The sequence below is a fragment of the Notamacropus eugenii genome, chromosome 3, assembly GCF_028372415.1.
Source record: "Notamacropus eugenii isolate mMacEug1 chromosome 3, mMacEug1.pri_v2, whole genome shotgun sequence".
Classification (NCBI taxonomy): domain Eukaryota; kingdom Metazoa; phylum Chordata; class Mammalia; order Diprotodontia; family Macropodidae; genus Notamacropus; species Notamacropus eugenii.
In genome coordinates this window covers 389,055,576-389,080,010 of record NC_092874.1, presented here as the reverse complement: position 1 = coordinate 389,080,010, position 24,435 = coordinate 389,055,576, and the positions used below count along the sequence as shown (strand labels likewise).

At 37.8% G+C, this 24,435-nt stretch overlaps 2 protein-coding genes across 11 annotated transcripts in view; one reads left to right on the top strand and one right to left on the bottom strand.

Annotated features, from left to right (window-relative positions):
• CHLSN (cholesin) overlaps nucleotides 1–24,435 on the bottom strand; it is a 366,272-nt gene that overhangs the window by 284,453 nt on the left and 57,384 nt on the right. Inside the window, exon 1 of one of the 10 annotated variants that reach the window (XM_072597766.1) lies at nucleotides 4,687–4,747. The exons of the other annotated variants lie outside the window; for them this stretch is intronic. The gene's annotated coding sequence lies outside the window, so the exon portion shown is untranslated. Of the gene's footprint in view, nucleotides 1–4,686; nucleotides 4,748–24,435 lie in introns of those variants that run through there. 10 annotated transcript variants of the gene reach the window in all.
• GPER1 (G protein-coupled estrogen receptor 1) lies at nucleotides 712–6,759 on the top strand. Its single transcript, XM_072597750.1, has 2 exons — nucleotides 712–1,596; nucleotides 3,976–6,759. The coding sequence occupies exon 2, from the start codon at nucleotides 4,432–4,434 to the stop codon at nucleotides 5,527–5,529; it is 1,098 nt and encodes a 365-aa protein (XP_072453851.1). The 5' UTR covers nucleotides 712–1,596; nucleotides 3,976–4,431; the 3' UTR covers nucleotides 5,530–6,759.

Sequence of the window (24,435 nt, the reverse complement as noted above, 5' to 3'; positions counted from 1 at the left end):
AACAGACCAAGGATTCAAATGAAAATGAAATGAGATGACTGATGTGAGGAAATCTGAAGTTATTTGCTAACTTGAGTAGTGAAACTACTTTGATCAATTTACATGTGATTTCCCAAAGTTTAATCTTTTTTTGCTAAAGTATGAGATTAAATTCTATTTAATGCACAAACTATTACATAAACATATGAGATTATTTGAAGTCTGCATTTAAAATCAGGACAATGTCTATGTCAAACATGAATATTTAAAATTAAACAAATTTAAATTTAAATAAATAATGACAAATGTAAAATAATACTATAAAGGATATACATAAAGGATAATTGCAATAATAACAATAACAACAATGCAATTCAACACCTTTCTAATTAAGTGCCTGTTAAGTACCGACCACTGTGCTAGACAGTGAGGGCACACAGACAACGACAAAACCGTCCCTGTGCAGTCTACAAAAGGGAACAAGACCACATACACATGCTATTTTATATGCATAGAATATACACAGAGGCGACACAAGGCAATGTCAGGAAAAGTGGGAGCACCATAAGAACTAAGGTGGGGTGGGGAGGAAGGGTCTCAAATGTGGGTTGTACATAAGCAGTGCCCAAAATGAAGCTGGACATGAAGAAGCCAATTCCAAATACTAGACATGGGGATAAGGGGAGGGGAATGTTAGTAGCTTATGGATAAAGACCTGCAGGTGGGAAATATAAAGTCCTGTACTCCAAACAGCAAGCTGACCAGATTGGCTAGTGTATGTGAAAGGAAGAAAGGTAATGTGAGCCTAAAAGTTTGGAAGGAGAAGTTGAGGTAACTGGGAGCCATGGAAGCTCCTTAAGGATGAGAATACCATGCTCAGACCAGTGCTTTAGGTATACCAGTCTGGCAAATATGCTGGGGATGGATTATATAGTGGAGAAATTGGTGGAAATGAGACTACTCAGTTGTAGTCCAGGCAAGGAGTACTAATGGCCTGAAGTAGGGTGGAGGCTTGCAGGACTTTAATGTTGTATAAGTAGGGGGATGGTTAAGCATTCAGGAAAAGGGAATTAACTGGAAACTCACTTTTTAAGGGACTAATGAGACTTATTTGGTTGCCAGGGACAAGAAAGAAAAGTAAATTTCTATGTATGCAGTAAGTTAAAAAAAGAAAGCCAGCAGAAAAATGGTTAATTTTAGCCTTAAAAGGAAGACTGTTCAGCACCACTTCGGCTGAACACAAATTAGAAGGACCCTGGGAAATCTATAAAGCCCTGTTTTGTTGCCAAGGACAGGCTGCAAGATCTGCATCTGCTGTCAAGAACAATGACAGTCACTTACTCAGGGGAATGTTTTTAACCAGGTTTTAACAGTAGTGTGGTGCTCGTCCTCCTTCTACCTATTTGCTGCTACTGAATTATTCAACAGGTAGCAGCATCAAATACAGCCAGTTTATCATCCCAACCACTTTCCAGAAAAGTTAAGTCAGCATCCTGCTCCTGTCCTGGCCCAAGTGAACAAACAAATTCTCGAAAGGCACACAAAAGTACAGACCGTGAAGACAAAGGGAGTGTGCCTTGCACAAACACAAGTGGATGGACTGCCAGACCTGATCAGGTAAAGCTCAATTCTGAGTGTCCTTTGTAACAGCAAATGTTTTCTTGGATGCTTTTCCAAAAGACTTGTGTTTGTGTCTAAAATGAGTATACCTTTCTCTAGTTTTATTTTTTAATTGCTTGTTAGACAACCTTGCCTGCCTTGATTACTTCGCAACTAGTAGTTCGTCTTGGTAAGGTTAACATTTTCCATGGGAGAGAGGCTACCTAAAATTCCAGGCATGTACAGCTATTTGAATGATAAAAGCAGAACTTTGCTCTGAGGAGAAAAATTTTCTTGATTTGCTGACAGTAAATAAAGGTTTGCACTAAGGTAATTTTTATAAAGCATGCCATAAACAAAATTACGAAGCAGTCTGGCATATTTCATTCAAGGAACAATATATCATAATTCCAGGAAATAGGATTACAAAGTCTCTAACCTGTATTATACTACTTTACTCACTCTTTCAATAAAAAAGCTTGCCAACTATCAAAAATAATAGGTCGATTAATATTCTTTTGAAAGAAATAGATCAAGCAAATGTAAATCAATGTCAGAAATTACCAGGGTAATAGAGCTGATAAAGATCTGGCCTAATTTTTCCTGAACTGCGCAACCTGTGAAGATTTGAAACATAAATAATTTGAAATCAAATTTTAAAACAGCTATGAAGGTTTATATTTATAAATATGCTGTCGATTTTTATGAGAATACTGAGATAGTAATAAATTTAATACTTGATTTATGTTTATTTCACTTGACTATCATAAAACTAACACTAATTCGTGAATCCAAAGGCTCTAAATATGTGGAAATAATAAAGAAGGGTTTCCCCCCCAGAATGTATACTTAGCAATTTTGAGTATGGGAACAAATGAAATCCTGAAAGTATTTGTAAAAGAATATCCCTTCAGAATTTTCTTTCGAAATAAAATCTAAAATCTTTCAAATGTTTAAAAAGAAAAAGAAACTTTAAAAAGTTTTAAAAATGAAACTAAATGCAGAGATTTTTAAATGTTGCAGCCAGAATACAAGTGCAGAACAGTCATAGTTACGTAATTCAAACAAGGATTATCTACCCAAGAATGAATGAAGATAGAAAAACAACACCTAATAAAGACAAATTTATGTGACATACTAAGTAAATAGATCTTTATTAACCTAAGTCAAACAAAGGCTGTTGAACATTTTCAAATAACAATCCAAGCTCACTAAGACACAGCTAAACTCACAAAATACACAGTTATTTTCAAGTTGTAGGAAAAGGAATTTGGAATATCTCAAATGAATATTCTATAAGGGATGGCCAAAAAAAAACAAAACCTCTCAAAACAAAATTTAAACTTAATTTACTTTAAAATGAAAAATAAATATATTTCCCATACAACTTTGAAGATAGCTATGAAATCAAATAATGGTATATTAAAACAAAAATGCTGAAAATCATTGTTTACTGGTAAGTAGCTAAACTAGTCCCCAACCACAAGTAAGAGCAAACTTTTAAACTAAAAAATTATTCCATTCTTAAGAAATTTAGGAAACAACACAACCTTTAAAATGTAACTAAATGAGGACAAGTATAGAAGATGCATCTAACTGTTATGTGACAGATGAGTGCTATTAAAATGTCATTTATAGAAAGCATACTTAAATAGTTAAAAATGGTATTATGAGGCACAATTACTTTTAGTAACCTGACTTGTTAAAGGCATTTAATTTTAAAATTATTGGGATTTAACTTGATTGATATTTTTTAAGTTCCTAAGGCCAGCTTTACTTCATTTCATTGTTTTAATTTCAGCACCCAGCCTTATCACTGTCAAAAAGCAAAATATCTTCTCTGTATTTTGTTGAAAAAGAAACTAAAGTGTAAAAAGTTTAATTTTGTTTCATGTTAAATTCCCTAGTTATGCTATTTTATCCTTCATAAAAGTTGTTTTTTTCCCCCTTCCCATTCTCTTTCATTCTCTATCAGTTTATTAAACCAAGTTAATTTCCTCTGCCTGTAGCAGTAGTTTTCCTAAGGTTTTCCAGTCAAATAGCCATGCTCTTTAACAAGCATGCTATTTTGGCTATAAAAACAAAAGAATATACTGCATAAAAGAAAGATGAATCATTTTAACTGACTATTTTCCAGCTCAAAGTAAGCAGCATCTCAAATCTGCAAGGGGAAAAAAAGATCACATTTCCCTCATAATTCATCAGCATACTTTCAATAAAAACTATCTCTCCAATACAACATGACAAAAAGCTCTGGCCTAATTTAACTCTGTGTCATACACAGCTCTAGAGAAAACTGGCCAACAGCAAACTAGTCCTTATGAGAAGTACACTGGCGTTTAAGCCAAGCTGCAACTAGGAATAAGAAGATAATACTTTTCTATTTACTCCTCCCAGGTTTCCAGATAGTCAAGAAACATCAAAGGGCAGTTATGAATGGCTGATCTAAAATTACATAAGAAGAAAACATCAGGAAGACAAATTAAAGACTCTTTAATAACCTGTAAGATTAAAAACAACAAAGACAGAAACCACCTATGTGATTCCAGCTTTAAAGGCTTTCCAATTTAAAGAATCCCCTACAATCTTATCCATTTCCCCCTTCTTTGGTAATCAATGACCTTTTTGCAACCAATAAACTCAAAAACCTGGAAAGATTACTCTTACGACAAGTTTCCCCTGACTTTACCCAATACTGACTATCTTCAGCCCAGAGACTGATTTTTTTTCCTGAAGATGAATCAGATGTATCTAATATTCAAAACAGACTTCTGTGAACCTTTTGGAAAATCATAAAAATTTTACAACCAGAGTGGAAATATTTATGTAATCTGTCAAGCAAGAGCCTTTACCATGGAAGTCTATTATGCAGGTACCCTGTCACCAGTGGATTACAATGGTACATCCTTTGAACTGAACAGATCACACCTGCTCAATGAAACTGACCCTTTCAAACAAGTCAATGACCAATACGAACACCAACAGTATGTCATTGGACTTTTCCTCTCTTGTCTCTACACTATCTTCCTCTTCCCTATTGGTTTTGTGGGAAACATACTAATACTAGTAGTGAACATCAGCTTTCGTGAAAAGATGACAATCCCTGACCTGTACTTCATCAACCTTGCAGCAGCAGATCTCATCCTGGTGGCTGACTCCTTGATAGAAGTATTTAACCTAGATGAGAAGTATTATGACATCACAATCCTCTGTACCTTCATGTCTCTGTTCCTGCAAATTAACATGTATAGCAGCATTTTCTTCCTAACGTGGATGAGTTTTGACCGATACATTGCCCTAGCAAAGGTCATGCGATCCAGCCTTTTTCGCACAAAGCACCATGCCCGGCTGAGCTGTGGCCTCATTTGGATGGCATCTATCTCTGCCACCCTGGTACCTTTTACAGCCGTCCATCTGCAGCACACAGAAGAGGTCTGCTTCTGTTTTGCTGATGTGAAAGAAATCCAGTGGCTTGAGATTACTTTGGGGTTCATTATTCCCTTTGCCATCATTGGTCTCTGTTACTCACTCATCGTCCGAGTTCTCATCAAGGCTCACAAGCACCGGAGCCTGCGACTGAGGCGGCAAAAGGCACTCCGAATGATTTTTGCTGTGGTCCTGGTTTTCTTTATCTGCTGGCTACCTGAAAATGTCTTCATTAGCGTACACCTCTTGCAAAGAAAGGAGCCAGCTATTTCTTCATGCAAACAGTCTTTTCGCCATGCTTACCCTTTAACTGGCCATATAGTTAACTTAGCAGCTTTTTCAAACAGCTGCTTAAATCCACTTATCTATAGCTTTCTTGGGGAAACTTTTAGAGAAAAACTGAGGTTGTACATTGAACAGAAAAGCAACTTGTCAGCCCTAAATCGTTTCTGTCATGCTGCCCTCAAGTCAGTCATCCCTGAGAGCAGTGAGCAGACAGAAGTAAAATTTAGCAGTGCTGTGTAACTAGATAAATGGGGAAAGTTTTTCATCAATGTAGAACAAAACTGTGCCACTAACAAATGCACATATAGCTAGGGAACGGGGAAAAACACAAATATTTCTTTTGTCTCTTAGGTTTCTAATGTTTTCTAGATCCGTAGTTCTCATTTGGTGGCTTGTGGACCTTTGGGAATCCTAAATAATGTTCCAAGGAGTTCAAAATTCTTCAATGGTGCCTTAAGCATAAAATAATTGTCGAATATTACAAGTAGTATGTTAAATTACCCCAGGGGCTCACAACAAATTGTTCTTGTTGAAAGGGGTTGCTGGGGCAAAAAAAAAAGTTAGGAACCACTGGTCTAGATGCTACTATAAGCTAGCATTAATGTGTAAATTTTGGTCAAGTCTACTTGATTGTAATTGGAGTTACTAAAGAATACACCCTGAAAAGCTCTCTCTAACTGCATACAGTTCTCAGACAGTCCCAATAATAGTTGAAGATAGAGATTGTCACAGTATGTTTTCCTGTGTCAATGAAGAGTCAGCAGATGACAAGATCATAATGTTCTACTACTCTTCACGTAGACTTTCGTTCCTCCCTCTGAGAGAAAACTGCCAAAGTAGCAAGTGGGAAAACTCGGACTCATTAACAAGTTCTGTGGAAACATAGCGCTTTAAATGGAAGCTTAGCTACTGAGAGTAATCTCACTTTATTTAATGAACACGAAGACTTCTGGTTAAAGTCTGTTTGAAATAGTCTAAATCTGATATCCTGGTGGGAAATCAAGTCCCATGATTTATAATCTACTGCTACACACATTGACACTTGACTAGTGCTAAAATGAGACACACCACTCATAGACACATTAAAGTATCGTAATCTCTCTTAGAATGGCCATCAGTTCTAAAATACATGATCCCCATTTTGCCAACTACCTTGTTCATAGATTAGTCACAGTCACCTGTGTAAACTAGATTTGCATTAATGATGAAGCTTCTCCTTGAATAACATAACTGCTATTCTAACGCTAGTCTGATCTGAGTTGCTGACTTCTTCAATGTATATGTTTACAATAACCTTGGCATTTAGAAGAATGTGGAATGAAATTGTGAGAGCTGTGGGGTTTATCGTAGCCATCAGAGAATGGAATATCATGGCATTTCTGGTTTAATAATGCAATAATAATGTTAATAGGAATAATAATGATGATGATGACAATGTAGATGGCTCTCATTAAAGTGCTGAAAGTCTGATGCTTGTGAGTATCACCCAGTTTCTTCACTCACATGAAAACTGGTTGGCCCCATAATCACACAGCTAATGTGGTGCAGTTTGTGGAACAGAGAGATAAATAGCAATTTTGCACCAATGCAATTCAGCAGAGGAAGGCTGAAATGTGAATTCAGGAAACAGAACACTAGAACACCACAAAGTCACAGACCAAGACTTCATTGCAGTGGGATGACTCAGAAGCATTTCAAAAGGGTCATAGCCATGACAAATCATTTGGGAGTTTGCTGTTTTAACTAATCATTTTTTCTAAGCTCAATCATTTCTATTCTACAAAAAGAGTCAAGTCCTATCAGACAGAAACTTCCCTCTTTTGACACCATGGATAAAGCCCAGGCTCTTCTATCCTGGTTACAGTTTTGCTAAGGCAAGAGTCAAAATTCAATGTGCCTGATTTCAAACTCTGTGCCACATTATGCTTTGATACTTCTCTAGTTAGAAAGGAGACTAACCAACAGAGTTTCGGCTAAGAGATCATTGGTGAACTCGTGGTCCATGGAATCTTTATAATTCAGTGAGTGTTTCCTCTTTTAATTCCTCTTGTATGGGGCATTTTTATCCATGGGCCTGAGGTAAACAAAACAATATATACTTAAAGCTTTTAAACACAAGAGAAAAGGTTATATCTAGATGCATGGATCTATATAGATATGGGTATGGATATTTAGAAATAGATACAGAAAAAGAGATCAAAGAATCCAAGACACACCCTTGAGGTGAGACATGGATGATGATCTAGTAGAAGAGACCAAAAAGCAACAGTCAGTCATGAAACAGAAGAATCAGAAGAAACAGTGCCATGAAAACAGAGGGAGGAGAGAGTGATCAAGAGGAAAGAGTAGTCAATGATATCCACTGCTACAGAGAAATAAAGAATACTAAAAGGAGAAAAGTCATAAGATTTAGCAATTAATAAACAGAAAAAGCAGTTTCAGTTAAGTGGGGAAGTCAAAAACCAGACTGAGAAGTGGGTAAAAGGAGAGGAAATGCTAGTAATAAGTATAGACAGCTTTTTCTAGGAATTTATGTGAAAAGATGGGCCTCCCATTTCTTCTTAGATGCCAGGATATGCCTTAAATATGACTCAGTGTTTGAAACATGAGTTTAAGAAGTTCTCAAAGTCAAAGTAGCTGAAGAACCTTTCTAAGAACCAGATGACCTCTCCTTTCTGTTACACGTCCCTCAAAAGTCACCTAATACAAAGTAAACATCACATTAATATTTTTCAAAGCAGTACACCAACTCCTAAAAATGGCCTTCCTGCTATACCTTGATAGCCCCATGAAGAGTACCCATGTAAGCCCCGTACACTTGGTAAGAGCAGGTACCCCTATTGAGGCACCACGAGGAAGTTATGAAAACAGGAGGAATGCTCAAGATGCCATAACAGGCACTATCTCACCTTGATGAATACTGAATTGTTCACTGATTTATTATGACCCAACACCAAGAGGGTCCCTCCTGAGGAAGGGGCATGAAGTTCTCTGTCTGCCCTTCCTTTCCACCAACAGCTTCATGGCACCATGATCATATACAATATACAACATCTAATCATCTCAACCCTGGGCCCTGTCCATTTTATGGTCTATGGGAAGGGAACCCCTTATGGGGCTCCTGTTGAGTAAGGGCAAACATGTCCAGTTTTTTGGATACTCACTAAAGATCATCATGGCAGTAAGTGGAAAGTAATACTTTAGTCACAACTTAATAAAGCACAAAGACAGTCATCGAGGAGAGAGAGTACAAGGCACTCAGGGGATGGGGTGCTAGAGGTAGGCAAGCTTTATGGGGAAGAGAAGGGGAGGAAAAGGGACACGGAATCACCGATGTAATGGCTGATTGAATGGGAACATTTGGGCTGCAATGGCCTGTCACAGGTGGAGTGCTCAAGGGGCAGGAATTGGGAGTCCATTTTTATATAGTGGTAAGAGACTGGTCAACTTTTATCCATGAGACCTTAGGCTAAGTTCATTAACACATCAACATCATCTCAAAGTTATCAACCCCATTTTATAATTAGTTCATTTACATAGCATTTTGGATGCATGTTTATAGACCCAAGTGCCATTACACTAAGGCCTAGTTTCCCCTAATATAGCACATCTTCTCAGGATGTGGCCTCAGTTAATTTACAAAGCAACGGCAATGGCAACTATGCTTCCCTAATTTATGGGACAGTTTGTAAGTATCTGTTATGCTCCCATAATCTATGAAAATGTTTTAAAATGATTCTTATGTCCCCCTTTATACTCCTACTTCCTACTATTGTTATCTTATACTAGCTGCTGATATACTTACTCTAGTAACCAAGAGAGGGTTTTGGGGGAGGTAGGGTGGGGAGGGGTAATCCCAGGGATCAGAACAAAATATAATTTCAACACACGTACAATTGAAATCAACAACATTTTTCAACCCTGTTGTCACAAGCAAAGTAAAGACGATTCGTGGATGCTTTCATCAGCACCTTTCACCAGGCCTGCGATTCTTTGAGGGAGACCAGACTACCAAAAGAAATCAACTAGCCCTGCTCAGATGGAAAAAAATGAACAGGAAGGCGAGGAGAACAGAATGAGGTTGGTTGATCAAGAGGTTGACTCCAATATTCAGAAAAGTCAGAAGGTATTTCCCAATCAAATCATCCCTGAGACTATGAATATATGTGGCATTCCCAAAAGAGTTCTGAAAAGAAATTTAAGATACCACCTCACAACACAGAAGGCATTCAAAAAGTAATTGTTGGTTGAGCTGATTCTTCATTTGAATAAAAATAAGGCACTCTGTTCTAGGATCCCCTAGACCCAGAAGAAAGTGTAGAGTTTTGGGTGTTTCTCCTGACCAAAAAGGATAAACAAGATTTGAACATTCTGTAGCCTGTATCCCCAAAAGCAAAAATTTACCTTGAGTCTTCCAATTTTCTATGAGTAGAATCTACCAATTACAGCGTTTCAAAGCTGTTTTTAAGTTTGAACCATTAAATATTTATTAGAATATCTGAGTCAATAATACAAATATAGAAGCTATCTAGAACACAAATAAAAAGTTAACTAAAGTTCAACCCATTAGCTTCATTTAGGTCAAACTTTCTCATTTATATCTGATTTCAACCTATTAGAGTCTCCTCCACTCTAGTCCCAAATCACTGACTATTAGACATTTCCAACTAGATGTCCAATCGGTATTTAACACTTAACTGCATTATCATACCACCTAAACTCATCTGGCTTTCTAACTTTCCATTTTTGTCAAGTACACCATCGGTCATTCTTTCTACCTAGTGTTCTCCTTAACTCTTCCCTTCTCCCTAACCATCCCCCTCCCAGGAGACAACCAGTTGCTAAATCTTGCTGACTTTACCTTCCTAGCATCTTCAAACCTAGTCCCTTCTCACCACTCATACTTCCTCTCACTTGGACTACTACGATATTCTGTTCATTGGTCTCCCCCCCCATCCCCACTCCAGGGCATCCTTCACACAGCAGCCAGATGGCTATTCCTAAAGCATAAGTCTGATTGTTTTACACCTCTGCTCAGAAAGCTCCAGGATAAAATACTCCTCTCCATGTACTCTCTACCCTGGCCAAAGTGGCCTATTTGCTGTTCTCGATACATGACTTTCCATCTACCATCCTGAAGCCTTGAAACCCACAGACCATCTCCAGGCCTGGAATGCACTTATTTCATCCCAGCATCCTAGAATCCCTCATGCCTTAGCTAATCAGTTGCATTCTTAAAACAAGAGGTGCATCCTGATTCCTCCTCTCCCTCCCCAGGCCTCAGTGCTCTGTCCTGACCAGTCCCCCCCTCCCCCAAAATGTATTAATTGTGTGTATATATGTATATTTTGCATTTCCTTGCCTGTGTACATGTTATTTGCTCTCAGGAGATTATGGGGATCCAGGACAGCAGGTACTTGTTTCATTTTCTTTGTATCTCTAGCATCTGGCATAGTGTCTAGTACTTAGAAGGTACTTAATAAATGCTTTTTGAGTGGATTAGAATGTTGAATCATTCTAATATAAATAAAACTATATCCCAACACTGGCTTGTCCTTTCTAATTTCCCTAGCACTTCATAAAATTCTACACAATTGGAACCCATATCCCCATATCCTTATTCATTATCCCAGAAACTGATTTATGAAATTCAATTTTAGTTTTAAGTAAAGTTTTCCCCCCATTTATTTTTAATTTAAAAGCATTTCAAAAGGGTACACAAGATAATCAGTTTTCTACTGCAGGAAAAAAAAATAAAGCATGCTCTAATAGGCAGAATATAGAACAAAATTTTAATTAGGAAACTTAAAAATGAATTCTGGAGAGTAACTGCTGGAATTAAAGATGGCCCAAGTCTTTCATTTTCAAGAAGTACTTTCAATCACTGCTGAAATCAAGGAGAGTGGTGAAGCAATCTAAAACGGTAATCTTCTATAGCTGCACAATATTTGGAGATCTAAGTTAAACTTGCACGATTACTTGGAGGCATCCATTTCAAGCCTACCAATCATTTTTGACAAGAAAAACACAAATCAGAAGAAGAAAAAAGATAAAACTACATGAAAGGATAATTATAGGAAGCTTCAATATTATGACATATAAATATACACGCTATGCTGCTTTCTGAATTTAAACTCTTAAAGGATGGGGATCTATGTGTTGCCTATGGCAGCTAACAAGTAGGAATGCTCAGCAATACTTGCTGTCTAATACTTTAAAAGACCTAAAAAGTATTTGGTGGTGTCATTCCTTTCACCACTGAAGATCATAATACCTTTACATCTATAAGTAGATTTCATGAACTGCCACAGCCCCAAATTTCATTTTCATCACCACGTGGCTGGGCTGAAGCAGGGATGACTGCTCTAGTCCATCAGTGACCTAACAGAACTTGTTCTCCCCCAGGCCATCTCTGAGAAACCTGGGTTGCTCCATATCACAACGCCTCCATATCACTCCAGTGGATGACTTCAGTGACACAATGTTCAATATTAAGTGAAAAATGATAGTAACAGTTAAAGAAACTTCCCACAAATGTCCCAAACAATAAGGGGTAAATATGTTAATATTTGAATAAATCCATATTTATTCACTTGTGCCTATCTGAATAAATTACTTCTCAGGTAAATGAAAAGTAAAGTAGCAAGTTATACTTTGCCTAAGAAGTACTAGTATACCATATGCAGCTTATACCAGTTTGCATGCTTTCTTGGGGAGGAGGGAACAGAGGAAGGGGGAGAAAATTTAGAACTCAATTTTTTTTTAAAAAGTATTGTTACACATAAAGATTATCCTGGTCAACTTCTAGAGATTCTTAGTGACCTGACAGAAATAAGTCACTAACTAGCCTGAGTTCACTTCCTGCAACATAAGTGGTTTAACCCTCCAAAAAAATTCCAAAAAAACCAACAAACAAAAAAAAAAACCATCGGGCCTCACCAGTTGGCAGTGATTGGCACCTCTACTTCTGATAGTATGTGCAGATTAGTCATTAAAGACTTGGGACATCCTCATTTACCCCAAAGTACTTTCTAACTTTATGAAGAGCAAAATATAGGCCCCAAAGAAGAGATCTGAGAAGATACTGCCTCCCTGTTCTTTGCAAAAGTGAGAGATTACCTGTGTCAGGCTTTTTTGATATATTGGGTTAATCTTGTTGAATTTTTTATTTTTTTTCCTTCTATATTACGGGGGACAGTTCTCAGGATGGAGTCGGGGAAGATGTATTGGGAAAAGCAAGTAATACAATGTATAAAAATAAATCATTAAGATTTTATTTTAGAAAAATACAGGAATGGGACCCAAAAATGCTGTGGCAATAGGGAGGGAAGGAGGGGATTTGGAGAGGATTTATGGGTGCAGAATATTCTAATTACCAAACCCAATGGACTTTCATCAACCCCTCTTTCTTCCTGACCCCATTGCATCATCTGAAACTGTTAACTAGTTCCTGGATAGTCTCTCCTCTATCCACCCTGTCTGACCACTCTTTCTCAGTCTCCTTTGTGGATCACCACCTACAACAAACCCCTTCTAACCATAGGTATAAACCAAGGACCCTCTTCTAATTCACTTGACATACTCTCAGGGATCTCATCATCTCCTGTGGCTGGATATTTCTGTGTTAATGACCCCTGGATCTGCATGTGCCTGTCACAGGCACTTAATAAATGCTTGTGGATCCCTTGATTCCTCACACATCATACCTTTATATTGGCTATCCCCTATCCCTTTTCAGAGTGCTTAAATGCCATCTTCTACATGAAACCGTTACAAATGCATCCCCCCTGCACCGCTACCCCCATTCCCTTCCATCCTAGCTGCCACTTAAATCTCTTTTGCTCTTAATTTCCTCATGTGTAAGAGGAGACAATTGAATGAGGTCATCTCTGAGGTCCCTTCCTTTCAAATCCCATGACACCTCCCTTGTATACATTTTGCATAAGCCTATACATGTACATACCGTTTCACTTCCCAAGGGCAGAGACTAGGATTCTCTCTTCTGTCTCTTTATCTCTAGTACCTACTACAGTGCTCGGTACATAGTAAGTGCTTAACAAATAAATGCTTGTTGACTGGGTAAAGGAGAGAGGTCAGGGAAATTATGGGTGAAATTAAGTCCAAAAGGCCCATTTTCATACCCCCAAAGTTGATATAATCAGTAATAATGTCTGATGCATATATAATTTCACAATCAATATTTTAGAAAAGCAGACCTCTTTATCATCCAAAGCCTCACTGACACTGCACAGAAGACTAGGGACTCCAAAGAGAGTGATTTGGGAAAAGCAGACTTAGAGACCTTGTATTCCCCCTTTGTTTATTAGTGTGGCCATTAAGATTCTTGGACACATATCATCTGCATGACACTTTGTGTCCTCTTTTTCCTCTCCCTTCCCCCCCCCCCCCCCCCCGCCCTTCCCCAGCTCAGCTCTGAGAAACCATAAAGAATTCCCAGTTACTGCTCATTCTACGTCTGTTGATGGGAAGTAAGTACAGTGAACTTCAACCTCTGGGGCTTTTAGTATGCTACCACTCTAAAATGCCCAAGAATGGTGGTGGTGGGAATAAAAGAATGGGGTGGGGGTAGGGGGCTGGAGGAGAACGTTCTACCTTCTGATATGCTCTTTTCAAAAGCAGAATTTTAATAAACTGAACGCTGCCAATCACTTAACTTGGTTATGATCAGTTTGCAGAGAGCCAGGGCTGGATTCCTAATTTTCTTTTTGCTTAGTAAGTCACCGTTTTAGTTACATCAAGGTAACCTTATCTTCTCACCACCATCTCTTGCCCCCATGTTTCATTCCTTTTAGAGAAACACAAACACGTGAGTATTTCACACACCCACCCTAACACTCTGAGCTGTGCATGTTGTCTAAAAGTACATTAGAGCATGGGGAAAAGTGAGGTTGCCTGGGAACAAAAAGGCAATTTAAAAGGCTTTATTTTATAGCACTGCTGCCAAAAATTATTAAAGCAATCTCTGGTCTCAGGTGTCACACAAATGCATCTATCTATAATGGAGATGCAGTGAGTCTACGTAACAGACTAACACTGAGGAGACCAATGATGGCTTATATAATTCACAGGATTACAGCTAGAAGCGATTTAGGGGATGATCTAGTCCAACCCAACTCCTTTTAAAGAGGAGCAAACTGAGGCCCAGAGAAATAGCATATAATTTACCCAAGGAATCATTGCTAGGACAAAAGTTACTTCAAATCCAATATTTTTTCAACTACACCAAGTTGCCTCTTCTATCTACCGATCAACATTTTATGCTCTATTGTAGATATCAGTCTGACCTCCTCACTATAATGTTAAGTTCCTTGAGAGCTGATGTTACACTGTAATCATCTTTGGATCCACCTCAGAACCAAGCACAGCACCCTTTACCTAACAGATACCCAATATGTGATGAACTCAATCACTTGAGAGTCAGGTATAGAGGGCATACAATGTATAGGAAAACCTCTCTCACATAACTCTGTTAAAAAAAAATAAGAATAAAAAGTCATTTGTGCTCACAAAATCTGATTACTGCCATTGTCCTGTGGGTGGGGAATTGAATACAGGACTGTTTGGCTTTGTGGCCAAAGGAAAAGAAAACAAAAGTGAATGAAAATCTGCTGACTTTTCCAAGTCCTTTATACTTCGGAAGAATCAATCTGAAACTTATCATAAGAAATCATATGTAGGAAGAGGCTGGAACTTTTCCAGTTATTACTTTTTTTAAATCATTGTACCCAAAGCTAACCAACTAGAATAATTTTCTTGATCATGAGAACCATTTAGGAAAAAAATATATATAGTTGAATTAATCATTTAAAAAAAATTCCCATTCCCTTCATGGTTTTCTGAAGATTTGGAGTTTTTTTTTTTGTTGTTTAAAGAATATAGAATAATTTTAAGGCAAATGAGCACAGACTAAATGTAGCAACACAAAAGAAATTAATAAAAAGGAAAAGTCTTTATCCTTTAATAAGCTCTTCTCTCTTTGAGGCAACTAGATTATGAAGTCAGAGGCAGAGCTGGGCCTGAAGTCAGAGAGAGCCAAGTTCAGATCCAATCTCAGGTTCTTGACCCTGAGCAAACCACCTAATCGCGGTCTGCCTCAGTTTCTTCATCTGTAAAATGGGGATAATAAAAGCACCCACCTCCTGGAGTTATCATGAGGATTTTGGTGAGTAAAAATGGCACTGGGGTAAATGAAGGCAAGATTTCTGGGCAAGATAAAAGTTTATTAACAGTGACAAGTGTTATTAAAGTGATCACGCCAGTCACCTCAGCAAAAGCCAAGGACATCAAAATAATGCCAAAGCCCCTCTTTTTACTGAGAGGCAGGAAAAGAGCAGTTCTGGTAGCTGGGGAATGTCACAGTTGGCTACAGCTAGGAAATGAGGGTTGGCCTTCAGGAAGAGATGATCATGCCTCTCTCTGGCAATTAAAGTAATGTTCATTACTTAATGGGACCAGGCTGCCTCAAGCAATCGTAGATAGAAAAACAACCATCCCAATGAGGTTCTCTCCAGCCCTTTGGTCTCCCCCTTGGAGACTGAATCACCCCTAATTTTTGGCAAAGAGAACAAAGGATAGGAGAGCAGTCCCCTGTGGAGGCCTAGCTCAGTCTTCTGCTTATCTGTAAATAGAGGCAAAGGTCCCCACTTTAACTGGTTAGCAAGAGAATCTGCCCTGGAGCTAGGAATGATTACATTACCCGACCATGCCTTGTGAACTGGACTGCAATGGAGTCTGACAAAGTGAGGAAAGGGAGGAATTACAGAGTAACATTAATTTTTAAATGACATTACGTAATATTAATTGTCTTCTGGACCAAATAAGATAATAATTGTAAATCACTTAGCAGAGCACCTGACACAGAATGAGCACTGTATAAAGGTAAACTCTGTTTATTATAAAGGTCAGTCTCCACCTACTTCATAGGAATATTGTGAGAATAACACAAGAATAAAATTTTAAAAGTTCAAAAGTCTATGCAAATTCAAAATTATAAACAATACACTTCAAATAAAAGTATTCAAATTAATAGGAATAGGTCCAGGACCTATGATTTCACTGGTATAACTAACTCCTGGATAATATATTACTATAGTAAATGTAGGTCAGCACCTTCTCCAAATATAAGAGTTTCTCTGCTGAGCAATTGTATCCAACTCTTCATGACCCCATTTGGGATTTTCTTGGCAAAGATACTGGAGTGGTTATTTCCTTCTTCAGCTCATTTAACAGATGAGGAAACTAAGGTAGATTGGATTAAGTGACTTGTCCAGGGTCACACAGCTGGTATCTGACCCCAGGCCCAGCCCTCTATCCTATATGCCACCTAGCTGCTCCTTTCTCTGAGCACTAAGAGGTTAAGCCCAGGGTCACTCAGCCAATATGTGTCAGATGGAACCTATAACCAGGCCTTCAATCAACATTATTAGCAATAATGGATCAAGCATAAACAGGGCACTTCACAAAATGAATGCACCCATCTAGCAAGGCTCTTCAAGACACTAAACAAGAAAAGCTGGGCTTGGAGTGCCCATCAGTAGGAAAGACAGGCTAAACAAATTAAGGAAGATGAGTGTAATGGTATGCTAATGCGTTATAAGAAATGATGAAGTTATCAGTCTTGGAGAAACCTGGGAAGATTTGTGTAAAATGGGCAAAACCAGGAGAAAAATTTACACTCTACCAACAACGTTATAAAAAGGATCAGCTTTGGAAGAATGCAGAGTCATGATTCCAGAGGAGGTTGATGAGGGTTACTTTCCCCCACCCCCACCCACCCCACTCCCCACACCCAAGAGATGAAGGGTGCAAATGTGCAGAGACATACATTTTTCAACATGGCTAAATGTGAATTAACGTTGCTTGATTATGCATATTTGTTTTAAGGGATTTGTTTTTCTTTTTTTTATTTTTTGGGGAGGGGGGAAGGGGATGGAGAGAAAATAAATGATTAACTGAAAGAAAAATGTAATTAAATTTTTAAAAAATCTAAATGTAGTAGATATGTTGTCACCAATGTTAGAAAGAGATAAAGAAAAGCTACCTTTAAAAATGACAAACTGGGCTTAAACTGCAGTCTGAAGTATAATTAGGTCAGATTTAAGTGTGCATTTTCTGACAATGAGGATTATTACATATGGGAAGGGATAATGACAGATACTACAACATTTCTGTTCCTGGAAGTCTTGCAAAACAGGACAGCTTCTCAGATGGCTGTGACTATTTCGGAGGCGATGTAATGGACCAGAGCACAAACTGCAAGTCAAGAGACCCTAGTTCTTGCCACAGCTTAGTTAGGTGACCCTGGGTTAGTTATTTCATTTCTCTTTCAGCTTCCTCATCTGTGAAATGAAGGGCCTTTGGCTAAATGAGCACATGATTTACTTCCTCTACAATCCCACACTATTCTATTACTTCCAATTCTATGCATCTAATAAAACAAAATTAAATTAATGAAACTCAATAAATTGTAATGGTGCAAATTCTTCCCAGAAGTAGAAGTTCCATATCTGCAAGGTCCTTACAGGTCTGCAACTCATAAACTTCTAGATCAGTCAGATGAAGTGAAAATCTGTACTTAAACATGCTCTTACTTATATATCCTCAGATAAAACTAAAAACTCCTTGAGGGCAGTATGGGGGGAAGGGGGAGTAGCGGTAGTTTTTATTTTTTAAATCACTGTTTATCAGAGCCTAGCATAGTGCCAGAAACACAATGGGAACGTGATTAATATGTGATAAAGGTTCCAGGCCAGCAAACCTTTCAGTTAGTATTATACTGGGCCACCCTTTTGTTTAAGAGACTTATTTGAAGGTTTTCCCAAGGTTCTCAAATTGTTGATTTCAGAATTATTCTTAGCTGATGGCTATTTTTGTCACTGGTTCCTTAGTAAGCACTTTATGTTACATTACTTTTAACATTCAGTGATTCAAACAGAAAGTGATTTGATCCTATCCCTGAAACCATCAATCCTTGGTTTACCCTTTGCATAATCTTAACAATACATCACATAAAATCTTGGGGCTCTAAAAGGAGGCTCCGTCTCTTTTCCATTTACACAATGCCACCAATTCAATTTCCCACCATCACTGTATAACATTGTCATGGTAATTATGTATCATATGCTGCCTCCCCTGATACTTGGGTCATAGCCACAGACGGCTCTGCTCCAGACCTGGCAGAGTATCAGAAATAAATGGTCCAGGCTTTTCCTAAGCCTCCACTAAAAGAAACTGAGCTAATCCTGACTGCTTTGTGTTAAGGATATGGTAACATGGGCAATGTAACTCCTGAGGGAGCCTCTTTTCTAAGGTTCAGAATGAAATAAGGAATGAAGGACAACTTAATGCTGCAGGGAAACACTAGGTAACCAAGGTCTGAATATGAGGAGCTCCATTGTGAACATACATGGAACTTTCATATATCTCATGGAGAAGTCGATCACTTTAACCTACTTCCGGCTACTATACATTAATTACTTTGCTAAAGTCTGGCCCTGATTTTTCATGCAATCTTTGAGAGACCCCACACTCTCAAGAGAATCACAGTAAATTCCAACACAAACATGACATGCGAGATGAAAAGGACAAAAACTCTGCCCAGAAGAGTAAGGCCATAGAAAAACAATATAATAATTTTTCCCTTAATATGAAAATGTAAATAACTTAAAAGTGAAGAAAATAGTGGTTGACTGCCTTCTCAAACACACTTAATGTGAAGTACTTCAAATGACTAGTTTCATTCTTCAACTTCCTGTCCTCCCCTAAATCCTTCTCGATAAATGTACACACATCAAGTACAGAGACAGCAGTTTGTTACCTGACGTTCTGTGAAGATGGAGAACAGGAGGAAAAAGAATGCAGTCCTTGTTCTCAAGTGATGCTACATTTTAAACGGCTTAAATCTTTCAGAGAGTCAAGCACATTTTCTCAACTGAAGGAATGAAAACTTCCAATAATGTCAGTCTCAGGAGGTCTGGACAGCTTAACTATGCTGGCTACAAAGGGCAATCCCCAGCAAGTCACAAAGTTTGATAAGCATTATGCTTATTTATGGTCATATGTAAAATTCTTTTGCTTCATTATATATGCTAAACTTAAATCTCTGAATCTAAACTTGCAATTAACATTAAAAAGCAGAAGAGTTACCAAGCAAATATATTTCATACTTTCAATAAACCAAAGAGTGATTTCCCTAACAACATGTCAATAATCCCTGCCCCCCCCCATAAGACCACAATACAATTATATCCTTTTGGGGAAACGTGTATATGTGTGAGCGTGTGACTGTGTGTATGCGTGTGCATGCAAGTGTATGTGTTTAACCTAATGAAAGCTGAAAGTCTAGACATGAATAAGAACACCAACTGAGTAACTTCAACAGAGAAAAAAGTACAGCAAGTCCTCATTGCTTCAAAAGATGGGCAGCGTAAAAAGAAACACACAAATGGGCAAGCGTAAGTAGAAGAATGTGAATGTGAGTATGTGTCTGTCTATGTTCTGGGGGGTGGGGAGGAGAAAAAGGGAACAAAAAGGGCAGAAAGACCAGGAAGAGAAATTCATCTTTAGCTTGAATTGAAACGAATATGCCTGTTTCTGGTCATAACAAAATCCATAAAGTTACCTAGGTCATCCTCAAAAAATGTTCACGATGTTAAATAAACATGTCCTAATTCATATTTAGGACAAGCCAACTGGTCTTTTGTGCTGATGTGGGTCATGGTCTTTGGTCTGTTCTCCCTCAGCTTTCCCTACTGAATACCAATGCAGAATTCTGGATACTACTATCTTGTTAAATCCCTTGGGCAGCTTCTGCAAATAGTCTTTTATTTAGCTTTGGTGCTCATCCCTAAGTTGCAGAGCCAGTAAGCTGAAAAAAGGAAACTGCCAACCATACCATCACGAACCCACAAAGTCCTTTCACTTCATGTTTTGTTTCGATAATTCTCCCCAAAATATGATATTTTGAAAGAATTGAGGCCACAAAGTAATCAGCTAGACAGAATAAACTATCACCCGCTGTAGGGGTTCTTCAAACTTTTCTGTACTCCAGACCCATTGGCAGTCTGGTGAAGCCTATGGACCCTTTCTCAGGAGAATGTTTTTAAAAAGCATAAAATAAAATCCACAAGATTCCAACAGAAACTAACAAAACAGTTATCAAAATATTGTGGGGGGAACAAGGGGAAGACTACAAGCTCATGGACCCCAGATTAAGAACTCCTGATATACTAAAATTGTAGTTTCTTCAGAACAGAAGCTTCTTTTATAGCTTAGGACAGTCAAAACAGGTTACTGGACAGAAGCAGAAGATATTCAATATTCATGAGCCATGACTATTGAGAACTGTGTAACCTTGGGCTCTTCTGGAGTTCATTTTCTATACAAATGAGGTAGTTCGATTAGATCTGTGGTTTCCAATTTTAATATGAGGAGACTTTTTTTAACATCAAAAAATTTCAGATTCTCCACATGGCAGTAGTGTGTTATAAGTTTCCACTGTTGAAAAATACATGGCAAAAAACACAAAGAATTCAGAAACTTTCAAATGAATATAAAGTTTATTAATCAAAACAGCATCTATGTGCATTTGAAAATTATGCACAAGATGTTATTTATTCACTCTACAGAAGTTTGCTTAGTTATTATACAGCATCATTTAATGAAATCAACCCCTCAATAAATCTACAATATCTAGAGGGGACCAATTCAATTCAGTAAAAACAGTTATTTATTACATGAGCACCTACTCTGTGTAGGACACTGTGCTAGCTACTGGGGATGAAAAGATAAAACCTAAACAATCCGTGCCCTCAAGAAACGTATGTTCTGTTTGAAGGATGTACTAAAATCAGTGCCAACTGGCTCCAGACTACAAATTAGGGCAATTTATTGTTTAGTTGATTGCACAGACTTAAGAAAGTGATGGAGAAAATGTTAATAATGCTGATTAAAGGTGTGTTGGGTGTACTGTTGTTAAAACATTTACCAGCACACACTTGGATACAATAGTAACACAAAGAAATAAAAAACGAAATATACAAAGTAAATTGGGAGTGAGGAAAAAGCACTAACAAATAAGATCAGGAAAAGCTTCTTGCTGGAGTTGGCACCTAAGCTGAGCCTCAAAGGGAGCTGGGGATTCTCATCATGGAGGTGAGGGGTAGGGGTGAGAGGGGGTCAGCCTGCACAAAGACACAGAGGCAGAAAAAACTCTGGCATGGACAGGAAACAAGAAGTAAACCAGCACATGAGGAGAAATATCGTCTGCAAAAATAGGCTGCAGTCAGATTGTGATGAGTTTTAAATGCCAAAGAGGCAGTTGCAGCTTATCCAAAAGGCAAAAACAAGAAGCCACAAGAAGCCACAAGAAGGGGATGGGACAAGGTTAAACCTACTGGAGGACAGTTTACGGAGATGAAAGGAATCCAACTAGAAGATTACTGAAATAATCTAGAAAAGAAGCGATGAGGGGCAGAATGAGGCTGGTGGTGGCTATGTGAATAGACAGAAGGGGAGAGAAGTAAAGATGTTCTGCAGGTAGAATTAATCGATCAATAAACATTTACTAAGTACCTAATATATGTCAGGCACTGTGCAAAGCTCTGGGGATACAAAAAGAGGTAAAAGACTGTGCCTGCTTTCAAAAAACTCATCATTAACATCATCACTTGACAACTAATTAGATTGGGGAAGGGGGGGCGGGGTTTGAGGGAAAATAGAGTCTAGGATGGCAATGTCTTCTCCAGGGGGAAAAAAAATCCCTTTTACTTATATCATTCATCCCTGATCCCCATGATCATCCTATAGATCTCTTCTCTTTCACAGCCAAATTCTGAGAGGCGGCTATTTATACTTGTCTCCATTTTCTCACCTCATCCATTTTTCAATTTGAAACAAGGTGGCTTCTGATCCCACCACCTTACTTAAACTGTTCCTTCCAAGGTCTGTAATGATTTTGACTGCTAAATCCAATGGCCTTTTCTCAAATCCTCATTCTTTTTGATTTTCTGCAACATTGACCATCTCCTCTTACCTCGTCTTCTGGGTTTTGGTGACAACATTCTCTCCTCATTCATATTCTACCAGTCTAAATTTCTTTTGCAGGATTATCAACCATATCTTACTTGCTTTGGGGCACATCTAGGGTTCTGTCCTAGAAGAGTGATTCCTCTCCTTTCCCCGTGATCTCAGCTCCTTGGTTTCAACTATCATCTCTATGCAGATGACTCCCATCTGTCTCCTGAACTCCAATCCATCATTTCCAATTACCTGTTGAACATCTTTGCCTGGATGACCAAAAGGCATCTCAAACTGATCAGGTACTAATTCATCCATCCTTATTTTCCGATTTTTCATGAAGGCACCATAATATTTCCAGTCACCTGGGTAACCTCACTCCCCATATTTAATATCTCTTAAAAACTCTTTCTTTCTTTCTGTTCACACAGCAACCACCTTAATTCAGCCTCTCATCATCTCTCACCAGGAACAATTAAATAGCGTACAAATGGTTCCACCTATATCCAACCTTTAGATCTTTACCCCAACCTATACATGGCTGCCAAATCACTATCCCTAAAGTACAGTTCTGCCTGTCACTGTCAAAGTTATCATTTATTCACTTTGTATATAGTTTATATTTACTTATCTATGCATATGCTTTCTAAAGTAAAGTCTTTGAGGGCATAGGCTAATTGTTTTGCCTTTGTATATGGAACAGTCTTAGCCCCTAATAACTAAATAATCTCTAAGGTCTCTTTCAACTGTGTAACTGATTCATCCCAACCTACATGGTATTCCCTGTAGTATCCTCAGAGACAAAAGTGGGATCCATTACATAATTTTTATTTGTTCTAAGTATCCTAGCCCAAATATTTCTTCAACTATATTTATATTCACTTTCTACGTGCTGGAGCAAAATACTCACTCCTTTTGCCCTGGCAGCAACCATTATGTATCTAGTTTCAAATGCAAAACAACTTCCTTCATTTAATTTATTTATATATTCTACAACCAATTACCATGGAGGCTATTAAATTATGGAAAATTTCCAATTTTCAAATATCCTGTTTTGGTTCAAAGAATGGTTTGGAGGAACAAGAGGAGGAACTGAGAAGAAATGACAGACCCAATTTATTTATGCCTCTCAAAACACAAAGGTAAAAAAAGAAACTCAATTTATATGCATGGAGGCAACTCTAACATCTATAACTTGTCACAAATTCTAGTGCCTGTTTTAGAGATGCAGGAGACTACCCAATCAACACATGTTGCAACCATAAGGCAAGTCTATCCTCAAAAACCATTAACAGACTTCTCATAAGCTTAGTACTCTTCCACAATACTTGTTTTTAAACCTAGCTGCATTTTCTATTTCAATTCAGGTAAGTTTTATTGAGTCCCCATTGGATGCTATTCATTCACTGGTTCAAAATTCATTTATATTTAACCCACGGAGACTATCATTAGGCATATCCCAAAAACAGAGGGAAAGGAGTCTCACAGATTTTTAAAAAATGATTTTAGCATTGCTTTTTGTTGTAGTAAATAACTAGAATACAAAGTAGGTGCCCATCAATTGGGGAAAGATTGAAAAAAAAAAGTGGTATATAAAAAGTAACAGATCACCGCATTGTAAGAAATGACAAATGGGAAGTATTCAAAGAAACTGGGGAAGGCTTGCATGAACTGATAAAAAGTGAAGTAAGCAGAACTAGAAGAACATTCTACACAATGACTGGAACAATGTAAAGGAAAACAACCTTTGAAAACTTTAGAATTCAGATTGATTTAGCGATCGTGACTTCAAAAAGGCAACAGACTAGAAAGGTACAGAATAAAAAATATATTTTCAAATATGGCCAAGGTACCTAATTTGTTTTATTTAGCTATGTATAATCTATTAAAAAGTAGGGTGAGTAAAGGATTAGTGAGAGAAGAGCAAAAAAAGAAAGCACATCAATAATATATTAAAATAATATGAAAAAGAAAACAAAAAAGTTCAAAAGAGGATATAAACAGGATTTTTGTTACTATGTCATTAAATATTTTTTTAAAAATTGCACGGAACAAGTCCACTTTGCTACACAATGTTATTTTTTATTCTTTGTGTACTGTTTTAATAAT

Excerpts from the sequence above, each read along its gene's own strand:
- GPER1 (XM_072597750.1), top strand. The coding sequence starts at position 4,432 with ATGGAAGTCTATTATGCAGGTACCCTGTCACCAGTGGATTACAATGGT.